General features: G+C 42.6%; 1 protein-coding gene across 6 annotated transcripts in view; it reads right to left on the bottom strand.

Moving 5' to 3' along the window:
- The window catches only part of LOC128243333 (protein-glutamine gamma-glutamyltransferase K-like), a 240,508-nt gene that overhangs the window by 7,652 nt on the left and 214,276 nt on the right, over window positions 1–18,580 (bottom strand). For all 6 annotated transcript variants that reach the window (XM_052961036.1, XM_052961034.1, XM_052961035.1 and 3 more), the window contains 5 exons: window positions 17,347–17,465; window positions 14,734–14,841; window positions 11,099–11,276; window positions 9,993–10,128; window positions 8,162–8,265 (listed from right to left, as the gene is read on the bottom strand). In XM_052961036.1, the coding sequence (XP_052816996.1) occupies window positions 8,162–8,265; window positions 9,993–10,128; window positions 11,099–11,276; window positions 14,734–14,841; window positions 17,347–17,465 (645 nt within the window). The remainder of the gene's footprint in view (window positions 1–8,161; window positions 8,266–9,992; window positions 10,129–11,098; window positions 11,277–14,733; window positions 14,842–17,346; window positions 17,466–18,580) is intronic.

The following is an 18,580-nucleotide window of genomic DNA, read 5'->3' as shown; positions in this document are numbered from 1 at the left end:
ACGTCTTTGTACGTAAGCCTTTTAATCCAGTTACAATTATAATCTCAGTTAATGGTAATAGGTATTCCCAAGAGCAAGGCATTGTATTGGTCAACCTCATATTATTAAGTTGGATAAGAAATACCCACGGCGACGCTTGGCATATACAGCACGGACATATAACTTGCTTACACTGGCGATATTACGGTACGATTGTGCCATGGAGATATTTCAGGGAACTTTAGAATTACGAGAGCAATTAGATAACTTTAACATATCAATTCATACATTTGTGGAGTGGCGAACGAGTATGTTTACGAGGACAGTTTTATTTTCATAGTAATAAAATGCTTAAAAACATTATTGAATGTGTTTGTTTTGTTTCTCCTCTGGGGATAATCAAAGCTCCTTACCAAAACATATCTCAGGAAACCACCTTCTACAGCATTTGCTTGACAAATACAACATTTACTAAAACATTTTGGTAATGAATTGACAAAACATATGCAAAAGATTTATGACCCAATGCATTCCCCTCTGGATACTTCTGCCTAATGCATTCCGCGCTCGGCACTCCTACCCCATACTTTTACCGCCGTGTATTCCTAACACATGAATTTCCGTGATTTCCTACCCCATGCAATCTCCACCGTGAACTTCTACCCCGTACCCGCAGTGCAAACCTACCCCATGTATTACCCGTCGTGCAAACCTTCCCGATGCATTACCCGTCATGCAAACCTTCCTGATGTATTACCCGTCGTGCAACCTTCCTGATGTATTACCCGTCGTGCAAATCTTCCTGATGTATTACCCGTCGTGCAAATCTTCCTGATGTATTACCCGTCGTGCAAACCTTCCCGATGCATTACCCGTCATGCAAACCTTCCTGATGTATTACCCGTCGTGCAACCTTCCTGATGTATTACCCGCAGTGCAAACCTTCCTGATGTATTACCCGCAGTTCAAACCTTCCTGATGCATTACCCGCAGTGCAAACCTTCCTGATGTATTACCCGCTGTGAAACCTTCCTGATGTATTACCCGCAGTGCAAACCTTCCTGATGTATTACCCGCAGTGCAAACCTTCCTGATGTATCACCCGCAGTGCAAACCTTCCTGATGTATTACCCGCAGTGCAAACCTTCCTGATGTATTACCCGCAGTGCAAACCTTCCTGATGCATTACCCGCAGTGCAAACCTTCCTGATGCATTACCCGCAGTGAAATCTTCCTGATGTATTACCCGCAGTGCAAACCTTCCTGATGTATTACCCGCAGTGCAAACCTTCCTGATGCATTACCCGCAGTTCAAACCTTCCTGATGTATTACCCGCAGTGAAACCTTCCTGATGCATTATCCGCAGTGCAAACCTTCCTGATGCATTACCCGCAGTGAAATCTTCCTGATGTATTACCCGCAGTGAAAACCTTCCTGATGTATTACCCGCAGTGCAAACCTTCCTGATGTATTACCCGCAGTGAAACCTTCCTGATGCATTACCCGCAGTGAAACCTTCCTGATGTATTACCCGCAGTGAAACCTTCCTGATGCACTACCCGCAGTGCAAACCTTCCTGATGTATTACCCGCAGTGCAAACCTTCCTGATGTATTACCCGCAGTGAAACCTTCCTGATGCATTACCCGCAGTGCAAACCTTCCTGATGTATTACCCGCAGTGCAAACCTTCCTGATTCATTACCCGCAGTGAAACCTTCCTGATGTATTACCCGCAGTGCAAACCTTCCTGATGCATTACCCGCAGTGAAACCTTCCTGATGCATTACCCGCAGTGCAAACCTTCCTGATGTATTACCCGCAGTGCAAACCTTCCTGATTCATTACCCGCAGTGAAACCTTCCTGATGTATTACCCGCAGTGCAAACCTTCCTGATGCATTACCCGCAGTGAAACCTTCCTGATGTATTACCCGCAGTGAAACCTTCCTGATGCATTACCCGCAGTGAAAACCTTCCTGATGTATTACCCGCAGTGCAAACCTTCCTGATGTATTACCCGCAGTGAAACCTTCCTGATGCATTACCGGCAGTGAAACCTTCCTGATGTATTACCCGCAGTGAAACCTTCCTGATGCATTATCCGCAGTGCAAACCTTCCTGATGCATTACCCGCAGTGAAACCTTCCTGATGCATTACCCGCAGTGAAACCTTCCTGATGTATTACGCGCAGTGCAAACCTTCCTGATGCATTACCCGCAGTGCAAACCTTCCTGATGCATTACCCGCAGTGCAAACCTTCCTGATGCATTACCCGCAGTGCAAACCTTCCTGATGTATTACCCGCAGTGCAAACCTTCCTGATTCATTACCCGCAGTGCAAACCTTCCTGATGCATTACCCGCAGTGAAACCTTCCTGATGTATTACCCGCAGTTCAAACCTTCCTGATGTATTACCCGCAGTGCAAACCTTCCTGATGTATTACCCGCAGTGAAACCTTCCTGATGTATTACCCGCAGTGCAAACCTTCCTGATGTATTACTCGTCGTGCAAATCTTCCTGATGTATTACTCGTCGTGCAAACCTTCCTGATGCATTACCCGCAGTGCAAACCTTCCTGATGCATTACCCGCAGTGCAAACCTTCCTGATGTATTACCCGCAGTGCAAACCTTCCTAATGTATTACCCGCAGTGCAAACCTTCCTGATGCATTACCCGCAGTGCAAACCTTCCTGATGCATTACCCGCAGTGAAACCTTCCTGATGTATTACCCGCAGTGCAAACCTTCCTGATGTATTACCCGCAGTGCAAACCTTCCTGATGCATTACCCGCAGTGCAAACCTTCCTGATGTATTACCCGCAGTGAAACCTTCCTGATGCATTACCCGCAGTGAAACCTTCCTGATGTATTACCCGCAGTGCAAACCTTCCTGATGCATTATCCGCAGTGCAAACCTTCCTGATGCATTACCCGCAGTGCAAACCTTCCTGATGCATTACCCGCAGTGCAAACCTTCCTGATGTATTACCCGCAGTGCAAACCTTCCTGATGTATTACCCGCAGTGCAAACCTTCCTGATGCATTACCCGCAGTGAAACCTTCCTGATGTATTACCCGCAGTGCAAACCTTCCTGATGCATTACCCGCAGTGCAAACCTTCCTGATTCATTACCCGCAGTGCAAACCTTCCTGATGTATTACCCGCAGTGCAAAACTTCCTGATGTATTACCCGCAGTGCAAACCTTCCTGATGCATTACCCGCAGTGCAAACCTTCCTGATGTATTACCCGTCGTGCAAACCTTCCTGATGTATTACCCGTCGTGCAAACCTTCCTGATGTATTACCCGCCGTAGGACCCTATCCAACGTATTACCAGCCCTACAATCCTACCCCATGTGTTACCAGCCCTACAATCCTACCCCATGTGTTACCAGCCCTACAATCCCACCCTTTGTATTACCAGCCCTACAATCCTACCCCATGTGTTACCCGCCCTACAATCCTACCCCATGTGTTACCCGCCATACAATACTACCCCATGTGTTACCCGCCCTACAATCCTACCCCATGTGTTACCCGCCCTACAATCCTACCCCATGTGTTACCCGCCCTACAATACTACCTCATGTGTTACCAGCCCTACAATACTACCCCATGTGTTACCAGCCCTACAATACTACCTCATGTATTACCAGCCCTACAATCCTACCCCATGTGTTACCAGCCCTACAAACCTACCCCATGTGTTACCCGCCCTACAATCCTACCCCATGTGTTACCCGCCCTACAATCCTACCCCATGTGTTACCAGCCCTACAATCCTTCCTCATGTGTTACCCGCTCTACAATACTACCTCATGTGTTACCAGCCCTACAATCCTTCCTCATGTGTTACCCGCCCTACAATCCTACCCCATGTGTTAACCCCCCTACAATACTACCTCATGTGTTACCCGCCCTACAATACTACCCCATGTGTTACCAGCCCTACAATCCTTCCTCATGTGTTACCCGCCCTACAATCCTACCCCATGTGTTAACCCCCCTACAATACTACCTCATGTGTTACCCGCCCTACAATCCTTCCCCATGTGTTAACCCCCCTACAATACTACCTCATGTGTTACCCGCCCTACAATACTACCTCATGTGTTACCCGCCCTACAATACTACCCCATGTGTTACCCGCCCTACAATACTACCTCATGTGTTACCCGCCCTACAATACTACCCCATGTGTTACCCGCCCTACAATACTACCTCATGTGTTACCCGCCCTACAATCTTACCCCATGTGTTACCCGCCCTACAATACTACCCCATGTGTTACCCGCCCTACAATACTACCTCATGTGTTACCCGCCCTACAATACTACCTCATATGTTACCCGCCCTACAATACTACCTCATGTGTTACCCGCCCTACAATACTACCCCATGTGTTACCCGCCCTACAATACTACCTCATGTGTTACCCGCCCTACAATCCTACCCCATGTGTTACCCGCCCTACAATACTACCCCATGTGTTACCCGCCCTACAATCCTACCCCATGTATTACCAGCCCTACAATCCTACCCCATGTGTTACCCGCCCTACAATCCTACCCCATGTGTTACCAGCCCTACAATCCTTCCTCATGTGTTACCCGCCCTACAATCCTACCCCATGTGTTAACCCCCCTACAATACTACCTCATGTGTTACCCGCCCTACAATCCTACCCCATGTGTTACCCGCCATACAATACTACCCCATGTGTTACCCGCCCTACAATACTACCCCATGTGTTACCCGCCCTACAATACTACCTCATGTATTACCCGCCCTACAATCCTACCCCATGCGTTACCCGCCATACAATACTACCCCATGTGTTACCCGCCCTACAATACTACCCCATGTGTTACCCGCCATACAATACTACCCCATGTGTTACCCGCCATACAATACTACCCCATGTGTTACCCGCCCTACAATCCTACCCCATGTGTTACCCGCCATACAATACTACCCCATGTGTTACCCGCCATACAATCCTACCCCATGTGTTACCCGCCATACAATACTACCCCATGTGTTACCCGCCATACAATACTACCCCATGTGTTACCCGCCATACAATACTACCCCATGTGTTACCCGCCCTACAATACTACCCCATGTGTTACCCGCCCTACAATACTACCTCATGTGTTACCCGCCCTACAATCCTACCCCATGTATTACCCGCCCTACAATACTACCTCATGTGTTACCAGCCCTACAATACTACCCCATGTGTTACCCGCCCTACAATACTACCCCATGTGTTACCCGCCCTACAATACTACCTCATGTGTTACCCGCCCTACAATACTACCTCATGTGTTACCCGCCATACAATACTACCCCATGTGTTACCCGCCCTACAATACTACCTCATGTGTTACCCGCCCTACAATCCTACCCCATGTGTTACCCGCCCTACAATACTACCCCATGTGTTACCCGCCCTACAATCCTACCCCATGTGTTACCCGCCCTACAATCCTACCCAATGTGTTACCCGCCCTACAATACTACCTCATGTATTACCCGCCCTACAATACTACCCCATGTGTTACCCGCCCTACAATCCTACCCCATGTGTTACCCGCCCTACAATCCTACCCCATGTGTTACCAGCCCTACAATCCTTCCTCATGTGTTACCCGCTCTACAATACTACCTCATGTGTTACCAGCCCTACAATCCTTCCTCATGTGTTACCCGCCCTACAATCCTACCCCATGTGTTAACCCCCCTACAATACTACCTCATGTGTTACCCGCTCTACAATACTACCCCATGTGTTACCAGCCCTACAATCCTTCCTCATGTGTTACCCGCCCTACAATCCTACCCCATGTGTTAACCCCCCTACAATACTACCTCATGTGTTACCCGCCCTACAATCCTTCCCCATGTGTTAACCCCCCTACAATACTACCTCATGTGTTACCCGCCCTACAATACTACCTCATGTGTTACCCGCCCTACAATACTACCCCATGTGTTACCCGCCCTACAATACTACCTCATGTGTTACCCGCCCTACAATACTACCCCATGTGTTACCCGCCCTACAATACTACCTCATGTGTTACCCGCCCTACAATCCTACCCCATGTGTTACCCGCCCTACAATACTACCCCATGTGTTACCCGCCCTACAATACTACCTCATGTGTTACCCGCCCTACAATACTACCTCATGTGTTACCCGCCCTACAATACTACCTCATGTGTTACCCGCCCTACAATACTACCCCATGTGTTACCCGCCCTACAATACTACCTCATGTGTTACCCGCCCTACAATCCTACCCCATGTGTTACCCGCCCTACAATACTACCCCATGTGTTACCCGCCCTACAATCCTACCCCATGTATTACCAGCCCTACAATCCTACCCCATGTGTTACCCGCCCTACAATCCTACCCCATGTGTTACCAGCCCTACAATCCTTCCTCATGTGTTACCCGCCCTACAATCCTACCCCATGTGTTAACCCCCCTACAATACTACCTCATGTGTTACCCGCCCTACAATCCTACCCCATGTGTTACCCGCCATACAATACTACCCCATGTGTTACCCGCCCTACAATACTACCCCATGTGTTACCCGCCCTACAATACTACCTCATGTATTACCCGCCCTACAATCCTACCCCATGTGTTACCCGCCATACAATACTACCCCATGTGTTACCCGCCCTACAATACTACCCCATGTGTTACCCGCCATACAATACTACCCCATGTGTTACCCGCCATACAATACTACCCCATGTGTTACCCGCCCTACAATCCTACCCCATGTGTTACCCGCCATACAATACTACCCCATGTGTTACCCGCCATACAATCCTACCCCATGTGTTACCCGCCATACAATACTACCCCATGTGTTACCCGCCATACAATACTACGCCATGTGTTACCCGCCATACAATACTACCCCATGTGTTACCCGCCCTACAATACTACCCCATGTGTTACCCGCCCTACAATACTACCTCATGTGTTACCCGCCCTACAATCCTACCCCATGTATTACCCGCCCTACAATACTACCTCATGTGTTACCAGCCCTACAATACTACCCCATGTGTTACCCGCCCTACAATACTACCCCATGTGTTACCCGCCCTACAATACTACCTCATGTGTTACCCGCCCTACAATACTACCTCATGTGTTACCCGCCATACAATACTACCCCATGTGTTACCCGCCCTACAATACTACCTCATGTGTTACCCGCCCTACAATCCTACCCCATGTGTTACCCGCCCTACAATACTACCCCATGTGTTACCCGCCCTACAATCCTACCCCATGTGTTACCCGCCCTACAATCCTACCCAATGTGTTACCCGCCCTACAATACTACCTCATGTATTACCCGCCCTACAATACTACCCCATGTGTTACCCGCCCTACAATCCTACCCCATGTGTTACCCGCCCTACAATACTACCCCATGTGTTACCCGCCCTACAATCCTACCCCATGTGTTACCCGCCCTACAATCCTACCCCATGTGTTACCCGCCATACAATACTACCCCATGTGTTACCCGCCCTACAATCCTACCCCATGTATTACCAGCCCTACAATACTACCCCATGTGTTACCAGCCCTACAATACTACCCCATGTGTTACCCGCCCTACAATACTACCCCATGTGTTACCCGCCCTACAATCCTACCCCATGTGTTACCCGCCCTACAATACTACCCCATGTGTTACCCGCCCTACAATCCTACCCCATGTATTACCAGCCCTACAACACTACCCCATGTGTTACCAGCCCTACAATACTACCCCATGTGTTACCCGCCCTACAATCCTACCCCATGTATTACCAGCCCTACAATACTACCCCATGTGTTACCCGCCCTACAATCCTACCCCATGTATTACCAGCCCTACAATACTACCCCATGTGTTACCAGCCCTACAATCCTACCCCATGTGTTACCCGCCCTATAATACTACCACATGTATTACCCGCCCTACAATACTACCTCATGTATTACCAGCCCTACAATCCTACCCAATGCATTAATTACCCGCCGTGCAAATCTACCCAATACATAGCCAGCCATGCAAACTACCCCATTCATTTACAGCCGTGCAAACCCACCTCATGTATTACCCGCCATTCATTTTTATGCCATACCTTCTAGGCACTCCTGTGGAGTTGTGTCATACGCCTGCCAGCCGTCATACCCGGGCGGTAGATCCATCCGTCTGCACCATGATTCGTTCCACACGTGGAAATCCCTGTAAATATAATTAATATATGTATATAATAAAATGGGCATTTTGGTAAATGTATGATCAAAATCTTCGACAATTCGAATATAACATTTACGATTAGTTTAGTTATTCTCCGAAATAATATGGTTAATTTGGTCTTACTTTTTTAGTCCGGAAGCTGTTGTGAATATTGACATCAGTAATCTCCATTAAGATAAATAGAATTACTAGAGCGGGGAGTAAGTGTTCAAGCAAATTGTTTCATTGCTCTTGGAGGACATGAAACTCTTATTCGCCGTACTTGGAACAACAGATAATCTTAAATCATCAAGCCTCGTGGACATCGTTTCCGTGTTGGGATGATTACTAAACAATTCATTTCCTGTGATGACATTTGGCTGATAAGACTGCTGAGAAAATGACTTATGGTTATTGAAAACATTGAGCGCCATGACGATGCCTTTAGCCGGTTAATGATCCATCAAAGTGTAATCATTTGCTGGGACTGGCAAACGTGAGTATCTGGCTCCAGTAATTGCTTTCCTTGTATTTAAGACGTGAAAATGCTACAGGGAATGGACTTAGAATGCCTTTTAATTTCCATCACCTAGGAAAAGAAATTATCAAAGAAAATTAACGATGTTTCGTGTAATGCACCAGACGCTAGTCTCCTCCTTAAATTCATTGAATTTCTATTACGATTTCTTCAATTAATCTTTCAATAACTATACGCAAGTCTGCTTAATAACATATCTCAGAGGCCTACGTTAAAGATGCACTCTTACTCTCAAATAAGATGTTCCACAATTATTACAATTGTTTTAATTTTCCGAAAAGGATGGATAAATATCGAAAACAGTTGTCCTTAAGAAGGATGTTGAATTTAATTTGTAAGAAAGGTGCAGAAATCACGTTTTTTTTAACTTATGAGATAAAAGTTGATCACTGTTAATCTTTTAGCACTCACCAATCATTTAATATTTGTGCGTTTTCAGCTATTAAATACACGGTCACAATCTCGTTACCATTAATGAATATTTTTCATAAATGCATCATTTAGGATTAATATATCACTCAAAAAATATGTTTGTTATACATGTGTTTATATTGATTTTAAACACGAGTGTCACTTTAAATCAATCTACATGCTGCTTTGCATCCAATGTTAATTTCCCTGGGCCCAATTTCCTAAAACTTCCTAAGCATAACAAGCTTAAGTGCATTACATGTATTTCATTTAGACAAAAAGTTGCTTATTTTTGATTTTGCATAACAAAAAATAGTTTATCATGATTATCTTTAAAGTACACTCTTGTTATAATTTCAAATGAGAACGGTAAAGAAATTATATCAAAACAAAGAAGTCAGCTTTTCGGAACTCAAAGCTATTTAAGTCATGTTTTGGAATGTTTATTTGATTGTCAACTTCAAATGTGCAATTAAATGATAGCATGGCCATCCTTTTAAACTGAAATTCTGACTTCACTCAAAACCTGCTAAGTCGAGGTCGTTCGGCCCTCGGGAGTACTTCGTGATAACGAAAATTCGATATAACCGACATACAAAACATGTCTCACTTCACCCAACACATTCGAAAAACAGTCCGACATAACCAGAACATCGATATAACAGAGTTCAACATAGCGAGTCTAGACTGCATTGCGATAAGCTGTCGTTCGCTCGTTGGTAAGAGTGTCCCCCCTCCCCACCCCCATCGTCCGTACTTTATGTCAGCGAGTAAATGCACGTACCAGACGGAGTCGCTCATGGCGGTCTTTGGTTTGCCCTCGGTGGACCAATGGGAGACCATGGGTGAACTGTAATCGCTGTCATGGGCCGCCTTGAAACTCGTCACACATCGGGTCGGGATCCCCAGTGCGCGAAACACTAGATAATAAATGTTTGGTGACATATCTAAAGTTATAAAATAGAGGTTTGATTTAATGTAGCTATTGACTAAGATAACTTGAACACACCTTGCTTGCTATTTGAATAATATTTAACAAATTATCACAAGTCGATGAACAACATTACTGTTATGCCCAAGTTTATACCACTTCCTATTTCAATGTGACAAGAGCTGGTAGCTAATAGAATATCAATACTGGTGTACATCTTGAGGTACCTCATAATATCACTGTTTTACTATAGCATTTTGTGTGCATAACAGGAAAACGTTATAATAATAATACAAAAATACAAAAACAATTATTTGATCGACATTCAAAATTTGCCAAAGAGATCATTAACATACCATGTTTTTCAATAAAAAGTACTGGTATACAAACTGTAATAACTAAATGCATGATGTACCCCCGGTCATTTAGTTAACATATAAGCAATATGCAAGCAAAATCCTTTCAAATGCTATCACTATCATACTGGTTCACCCCGCGTTAGAATCTAAATTTATAAGGTTATTTGAGCTGTTAGAGACTAGTTGTTTTTGTTGGTTGAATTCTTGAAGTTAGAGGCAGAAACATGGTTTACATGACGTCAGAATTTACGTCATGAAAATCACGTCAATGGCTGGCGCTTCAGTGATGGCGAATCTAGCCTGATAAAAACACCAATGGCACGTCATGTTTCAGGCGTAAGTAAAAGTAAAAAAATGGGCCGAGTTACGTTGAGTGACGATGCCATCGAGACTGTCTATAACTTATAACCAGACCTACGACTTTTGGTTTTGTTGCATAAATACACTATATTCTGATCTACATATCTTTGAATTTCCAGTGCGTTTCGTTTATGCTATCAAATTTCTGCGTCTTTTAACGCCCCTTGGATACCGCTGATTCCCAATACATCTAATTACATGATATATATTTCCTTTAATAGACAAAATGCCGATATATACCTGTGGTGGCTACAGCAGCGAAGGTCCAGCACTGGCCGAACTTGACACCTTTGCGTTTCTTGAGGAACTCCTCCAAGATTGCGGTACTTCCGTTCCAGTTGGAGGGCGCCACCCCATCTTCGTATTTTCCTGACCAGTTGCCCACCAGCACCCCGCCATCACGCTCGTTGTTGTTGATCTGAGGGACAGAATATGTGTGACATACAATGGAAACATTCGGCTTTAGTAAGTGTATATATTTATATACACAAATACATATATGTACACTAGTATATATAGCCATCCCCATGTACCGAGTTAACGTCCATACAAATCGAATTTCAAGCCTTGGGCGGTATTCAATACAAGTATTATCATTATCCGTAGACCTGCCTCAATGATTCAATGCAGTGTATTGGCTAAATAATTTTACAGTCCAATCAAATCACTTGGTTTCTACTCAATATAAGGGGGTAAGGGGGTTATTGGATAATGCCCCTGGGTGACAAAAAAAAAAGAAACCACTTCTCGAACACATTATCAGCTGTTCTTTTGAGAGGGATTCGACCCACCAATAAGCTCACTTTTTGCACCATTAATGTTAACTTTAAATGGTAAATATGTTTTGTTTTCTTTACATAAAACCCTTTCAAATAATACCAAAAAGGCACAGGGGTACCAGACGTAACACTTTACTCATATGGTAGCCGAACACCTTAATCATATTATTTTACGTGTTATTCCTGTGTACATATATTTACGTACTGAACTGTCTATATGATAAAATTCGTAACTGGCGTAAGATAAAATATATACGTTAATGAATATAAATTCATTCGCGAAACGATGAACAGGACAACCTGACTCAATGAAGCGGTGAAATTAATCCATTTCTACACGCTATGGTTCTTTGTCTGATTATTCAGCATATATGATGCATTGGTTAAGTATCATCCGTCATCTTTCTAATTACTGTAAGAATATGAGCACATATCTCAAAATAGAGGAACGAAAGATCGGTGACGGACTGTTAAAAGTCTTATTTATTCAGCAATTTAGCACCTGTACACATATCTTTAAAACGTATAATGTTCAAGAGTTAATACATTTAGTTAAAAGTGGTTCTATCAGGCCAAAGAAACACACTTTAGTTTCTCAGACACTTTTTTAAATATGGCGGGGGGGGGGGGCGCTGATTGTTTTCTTATCTGCCTTTTTATCCTATTTTAAATTGAAAACAATGATAGAAATGTTGTATTAACACAATTTATTGTACACAGAACTCATTTCAGTATAAGTATAGTGTCTTACATCGTTTAAAATTGTAAAATGATTGTTAAAATTTGTTTTTGATTCAAATACAATGTTAATAAATGTTTAGTTCAACCTCCAAATATTATTTTTCCAAACAATAATGTTTTTAAGTTTTACTGTTTTACCAATATTGATCAATGACCCAGACTGGTTTTTAAGGTTACACTTCACTCAAAATCGGTTGATTTTTAAGTGAAAAAAGAGACTTGTAGAATAAAAAAAAACATGATCAAATCTGAAAAAAACTGGAGCGGATGGAAAAAAAACGAATGCGGCGGTGCCTGAGAAACGAAAGTGTAATTTTTATGGCTTATCAGTCTTAAAATGAAGGTTGGTAATTGGGGAGTTCTAGCACCGACTAATGAATATTAATACGCCAATTATAAGCATTGCCAGATGACAGCTTTGCTTCCTGAAATACATCTTAGTTTTTTTTCAAATGATGATGAAGATAACAATTTTCTACTTGTGTTCAAAGCTGCATATTTTAGACAACTTGCACATAATAATGGTTTAATCATTTTTGAACCAATCAGATGGCAGTTTTGTTCCCAAATTAATAAAACAATTATTTGCCGTTCTAATAGGTTAAATTGCCATCAAATTGATCATTCATATTATGTTGAAATTGTAAAGCTAGTCTAGTGTTGAGTATCAAGTGTTGTAAGAAGTACAATAGGTTATTGTTAATTTGGAGGTCTTCATGAAATTTAAACGTTCAAGCAATGCGCAGATCGGCGAACGTTTAATTTTCATAAAATACTCCAAATAACATTCTCATTCATCAGAGGTTTGAAAACGATAAATCTATGCATAACGCCAATGCTCTGGTGTACGAAAATGATAAATAAGGGGTAACGTAAATATTATGGTTTAAACCATTTTTGATTACTGACAAGGAACGCCCATTTCATCCGAGCATGATTTCACCTAAAATACGTACGCATACGAAACTGGAACACCGTGAATACATGTAACCATAACGTCTTGATATGTTGTTTATCTTTTTTGTTTATTAAGCTGAAATAAGTTGGCATTCAAATAAGTTTTGAATTAAAAGATTTGACCGCATTTAAGATTGTGTTGTCGTTGTTTCTTGTTCTTGTTTCTTGTTTCAGTGTTGTTGTTTATTAATAAAATAATCCAAGAGCTAGTCTTTCATAAATGACGGCCAGTGTGGCGTTGTTGTCGCCATGAAATGATGTTGAAAATTCATTCAAACAGTTAATGATTACTTACTTTCATAATATGAATCTGAAGACTAACAATACCATTTTCATTGTTTTATTATAACTTAACAGACCTATATGTTGACTTGTGCTCCTTGACAAACGGACAAGCGTTGTCATTTACATGCATGGAAAACCCTTGTTTTTAATGATTCATTCATACAAGTAGTAGTAAAAGTCAGTTTCAAAACAAATCGAAGGTTGCATTTTATAATGTTGTGTAATCTATTAAGCAGAACCGCATTATAGTAATTTAAACACCATTCTTACAGCACTGCGATAAAACTTAAGTGCGGCACGTTAATTGTCGACAATAAATATAAGATATGGAAAGTAAAATAGTTCGAATATTACTGCCATCTCATGCAGCTTTATGCTGGCAAATATATTTTTAAACTTTTAAATTGAGTTATTTTTACTTCCTTTATGATCAGACATTAAACAGCAGCTTGTCGATAAACCTGCGAAATCAAAACATAAAATCGTTTCCATTTTCAATAGCGTTATTTATGCTTTTTGGCGAAATTTCGGTCACATTTTAAATATTATTTATTACAGTAGAGCTGTAGTTTTATCATCGAAACAAGTATTTTCTTCGCATTTTACACAAAATATGATCTAGTCTCTTAAAAATCTTAGGAAATACATCCACCTTTATTTATATTTCTTCGATTTCTTACACGTACTTATGTCAGGGGTAGAGGTAAACAATAAAACGACATGCTTTGTCAGTAAACAAAATTATTTCAACTATTATAACGTTATCATTAATTTGGAGATATTTATGAAAAGTGAATCCAAATGAACAATACCCTACTGAATGAAACAGGGCCAAGCCAAAGAATAAAGAAGATATGACCATGACGAGCCTAGCCATCAAACCAAAATCCCCATACATGTGTTAAACTATGTATCATCAAATATATATATATGGTCGTACGATTCTGTTCTGAATATATTTCATTCTGGTTGTGTGACTGTCCTATTTACGCATCACATTTCTAATAAATGGCCGACTCTGAACAAATTACTGTTAAAAGCTATAATTTCATTGACAAACTATGACCCTATGACTGTGCTTTAAACAAAATACAAAAATACAAATGGTCCTACGACTCTGCTGAGCGCCCGGAGCACATAGACTGGATTTCCGCGAGCCTGGTCTCCAAGTTCCGACTTCTCCATGATCGCAATGGCCGCCACAAGACATACGTCGTCAAACTGAAAACGAAAACATAAGAAGTTGAACAACGTAAATGTAACCGAAATGCATTAGATATATAATAAATTATGTGTGTTATTTTAAATGTTAATGATTGTGTTTTTTTTTCAAGACACGCATTATCTGAATTGAACTGAAAAGTCTGTTAAACGAGATTAAGTTGCTATTTGTTAGTGTTTTTTCTTGAATGAAATCAAATGTAATAAATTAGTTGATTTTATTTCAATACAGACATCATTAATCGAGCATAAATTTGCTGACGGTGACAGCAATATCCGTCCTGTCTCACAAAGCTGGTATTTATTTTCGACCGATATTACTAAAGGCCTCCACCATCAACAGACGTGGCATATACCTGCCAAACAATCCAAGGATGGGACTCATAACTTGCTGACAGCGCCCAGCCATATCCGGCCTGTCTAGCTAAGGTCGTGGCATATATTGACCTAGTTTACTACAGTCCTACACCACCAACACGCTTGAAACATACATGTCCAAAGTTCCAAGGCCGGATACAGAACTTGCCGGCCGTACCCAGTCATATCCGGCCTGTCTAGTTAAGGTCGTGGCATATATTGACCTAGTTTACTACAGTCCTACACCACCGACACGCGTGGAATATACCTGTACAAAGTTCCAAGGCCGGACACAGAACTTGTCGACCGTACCCAGTCATATCCGGCCTGTCTAGTTAAGGTCGTGGCATATATTGACATAGTTTACTACAGTCCTACACCATCAACACGCGTGGAATATACCTAACCAAAGTTCCAAGGCAGGACACAGAACTTGTCGACCGTACCCAGTCATATCCGGCCTGTCTAGTTAAGGTCGTGGCATATATTGACCTAGTTTACTACAGTCCTACACCACCAACACGCGTGGAATATACCTGTCCAAAGTTCCAAGGCCGGACACAGAACTTGCAGAACGTACCCAGCCATATACGGCCGGTCGCGCTAAGAGAGTGGAATATATTGACTTAGAAAACTACAGTCCTACAACACCGACACAGGTGGAACATACCTGTCCAAAGTTCCAAGGCCGGACACAGAACTTGCCGACCGCGCCCAGTCATATCCGACCTGTCTAGCTAAGGTAGTGGCCTATATTGACCTTGTTTACTACAGTCCTACACCATCAACACGCGTGGAATATACCTGTCCAAAGTTCTAAGGCCGGGCACAGAACTTGCAGACCGTGCCCAGCCATATCCGGCCTGTCTAGTTAAGGTCGTGGCATATATTGACCTAGTTTACTACAGTCCTACACCACCAACACGCGTGGAATATACATGTCCAAAGTTCCAAGGCCGGACACAGAACTTGCCGACCGTACCCAGCCATATCCGGCCGGTCTCGCTAAGGGCGTCGGAATATTTTGACCTATTTTACTACAGTCCTACACCACCAACACGAGTGGAATATACATGTCCAAAGTTCCAAGGCCGGACACAGAACTTGCCGACCGCGCCCAGTCATATCCGGCCTGTCTAGTTAAGGTCGTGGCATATATTGACCTAGTTTACTACAGTGTTACACCACCGACACAGGTGGAACATACCTGTCCAAAGTTCCAAGGCCGGACACAGAACTTGCAGACCGTGCCCAGCCATATCCGGCCTGTCTAGTTATGGTCGTGGCATATATTGACCTAGTTTACTACAGTCCTACACCACCAACACGCGTGGAATATACATGTCCAAACAATCCAAGGATGGGACTCATAAGTTGCCGACCGTACCCAGCCATATCCGGCCGGTCTCGCTAAGGGCGTCGGAATATTTTGACCTATTTTACTACAGTCCTACACCACCAACACGAGTGGAATATACATGTCCAAAGTTCCAAGGCCGGACACAGAACTTGTCGACCGTACCCAGTCATATCCGGCCTGTCTAGTTAAGGTCGTGGCATATATTGACCTACTTTACTACAGTCCTACACCATCAACACGCGTGGAATATACCTAACCAAAGTTCCAAGGCCGGACACAGAACTTGCAGACCGTGCCCAGCCATATCCGGCCTGTCTAGTTAAGGTCGTGGCATATATTGACCTAGTTTACTACAGTCCTACACCACCAATACGCGTGGAATATACATGTCCAAAGTTCCAAGGCCGGACACAGAACTTGCCGACCGTACCCAGTCATATCCAGCCTGTCTTGTTAAGGTCGTGGCATATATTGACATAGTTTACTACAGTCCTACACCACCGACACGCTTGGAATATACATGTCCAAAGTTCCAAGGCCGGACACAGAATTTGCCGACCGTACCCAGTCATATCCGGCCTGTCTAGTTAAGGTCGTGGCATATATTGACCTAGTTTACTACAGTCCTACACCACCGACACAGGTGAAATATACCTGTCCAAAGTTTCAAGGCCGGACACAGAACTTGCAGAACGTACCCAGCCATATACGGCCTGTCGCGCTAAGAGAGTGGAATATATTGACTTAGAAAACTACAGGCCTACACCACCAACTGATGTGGAACATACCTGTCCAAAGTTCCAAGGCCGGACACAGAACTTGCCGACCGTGCCCAGCCATATCCGGCCGGTCTCGCTAAGCACGTACTCCTGTCGCTGGTTCTCGTCCTCAATGTAAACTTGGTCGTCTGCGAAAATATACATGGTTTAAATATTACAGGGATTCATTCAGTAATATTTAGATATTATGTCTGACAATGTTTTGCAACAATAAGCAAGTCAAACATTTTGATGAATTTTGTATGCGTATGGTTGGGTCAAGGTCAAAGTCACTACATGTATTACTATAACATAATTGTTTCCACTCATTCAATTAAGTTAGGAATGACGAGTACTGGTTATGTAGGCAATTATGGACACATCTGGCATTTTTTTCTCGTCGGTATATGTTAATTTGCATAGGATCTCAATAAACATTGGCATGCATTTACATGGTCACTTCTTACAAGTACATTACTAAAATTATTAGACTGATTTTAATTTTTAATTTTTAAAATTCTGAATGCCGACTTCCATGTAAAGTCCCCACTTTTCCTTTCGGATATGTTTCTTTTTGGACACGCTTCAAACCTATCAATTTCTTTAAAAAATGCAATTGTATTTACTACAATAGTTTAAAAGATTCCAGCATAGCTCAACTCAAATACAATGTCCGTACTTTTTTTTTTCGCATGCATTGCTCATGTTAAAAAAAACACGTGGGTTTGACTCCTCGAAATCTATCATTGGTATTAATTACTAAACGCATGCATTGAAAAGGTATCATAAGTTTAATTTAATTCACAAGATTTATTTAAGAGCTTATATCGCCGACTATTTTTGTTGTCAGAGTCTAACGAAGGATCTTCTTCAAAATATAATCGGGACGTGTCTCGTTTTGGCGCATGCGCACAACGTCAAACAGCCCCGTGTGTGGTGTTTGTTTACACGCTGAAAGAGACAGATTTCTATCGTCTTAAGCTTAAAGAATACTTGCTGACAGAACCAGTATAGTGGTGAAATTTGGCATTAGGCAAACAAACCCATGAATACGTTTCTGTCATAATTTGGCGTGGGTTATGTCAAGGTCATGGTTATATTTGCTTAAAATTCATGATATGTTGTACATAGAAAGCTTAGCGGAGTTGTATTTGGGGATGGTTAGGTCAAGGTCGTTGTAAGTACATACTGGCGACAGTGCGATTTTATCGGAGAATGAATGTTTTTCTTAGAGAAACATTTATTAAAAACGTTAAAATCGTAG

This window comes from Mya arenaria, chromosome 8 (genome assembly GCF_026914265.1).
Source record: "Mya arenaria isolate MELC-2E11 chromosome 8, ASM2691426v1".
Taxonomy (NCBI): Eukaryota; Metazoa; Mollusca; class Bivalvia; order Myida; family Myidae; genus Mya; species Mya arenaria.
This window is presented reverse-complemented; position numbering and strand designations above follow the sequence as displayed.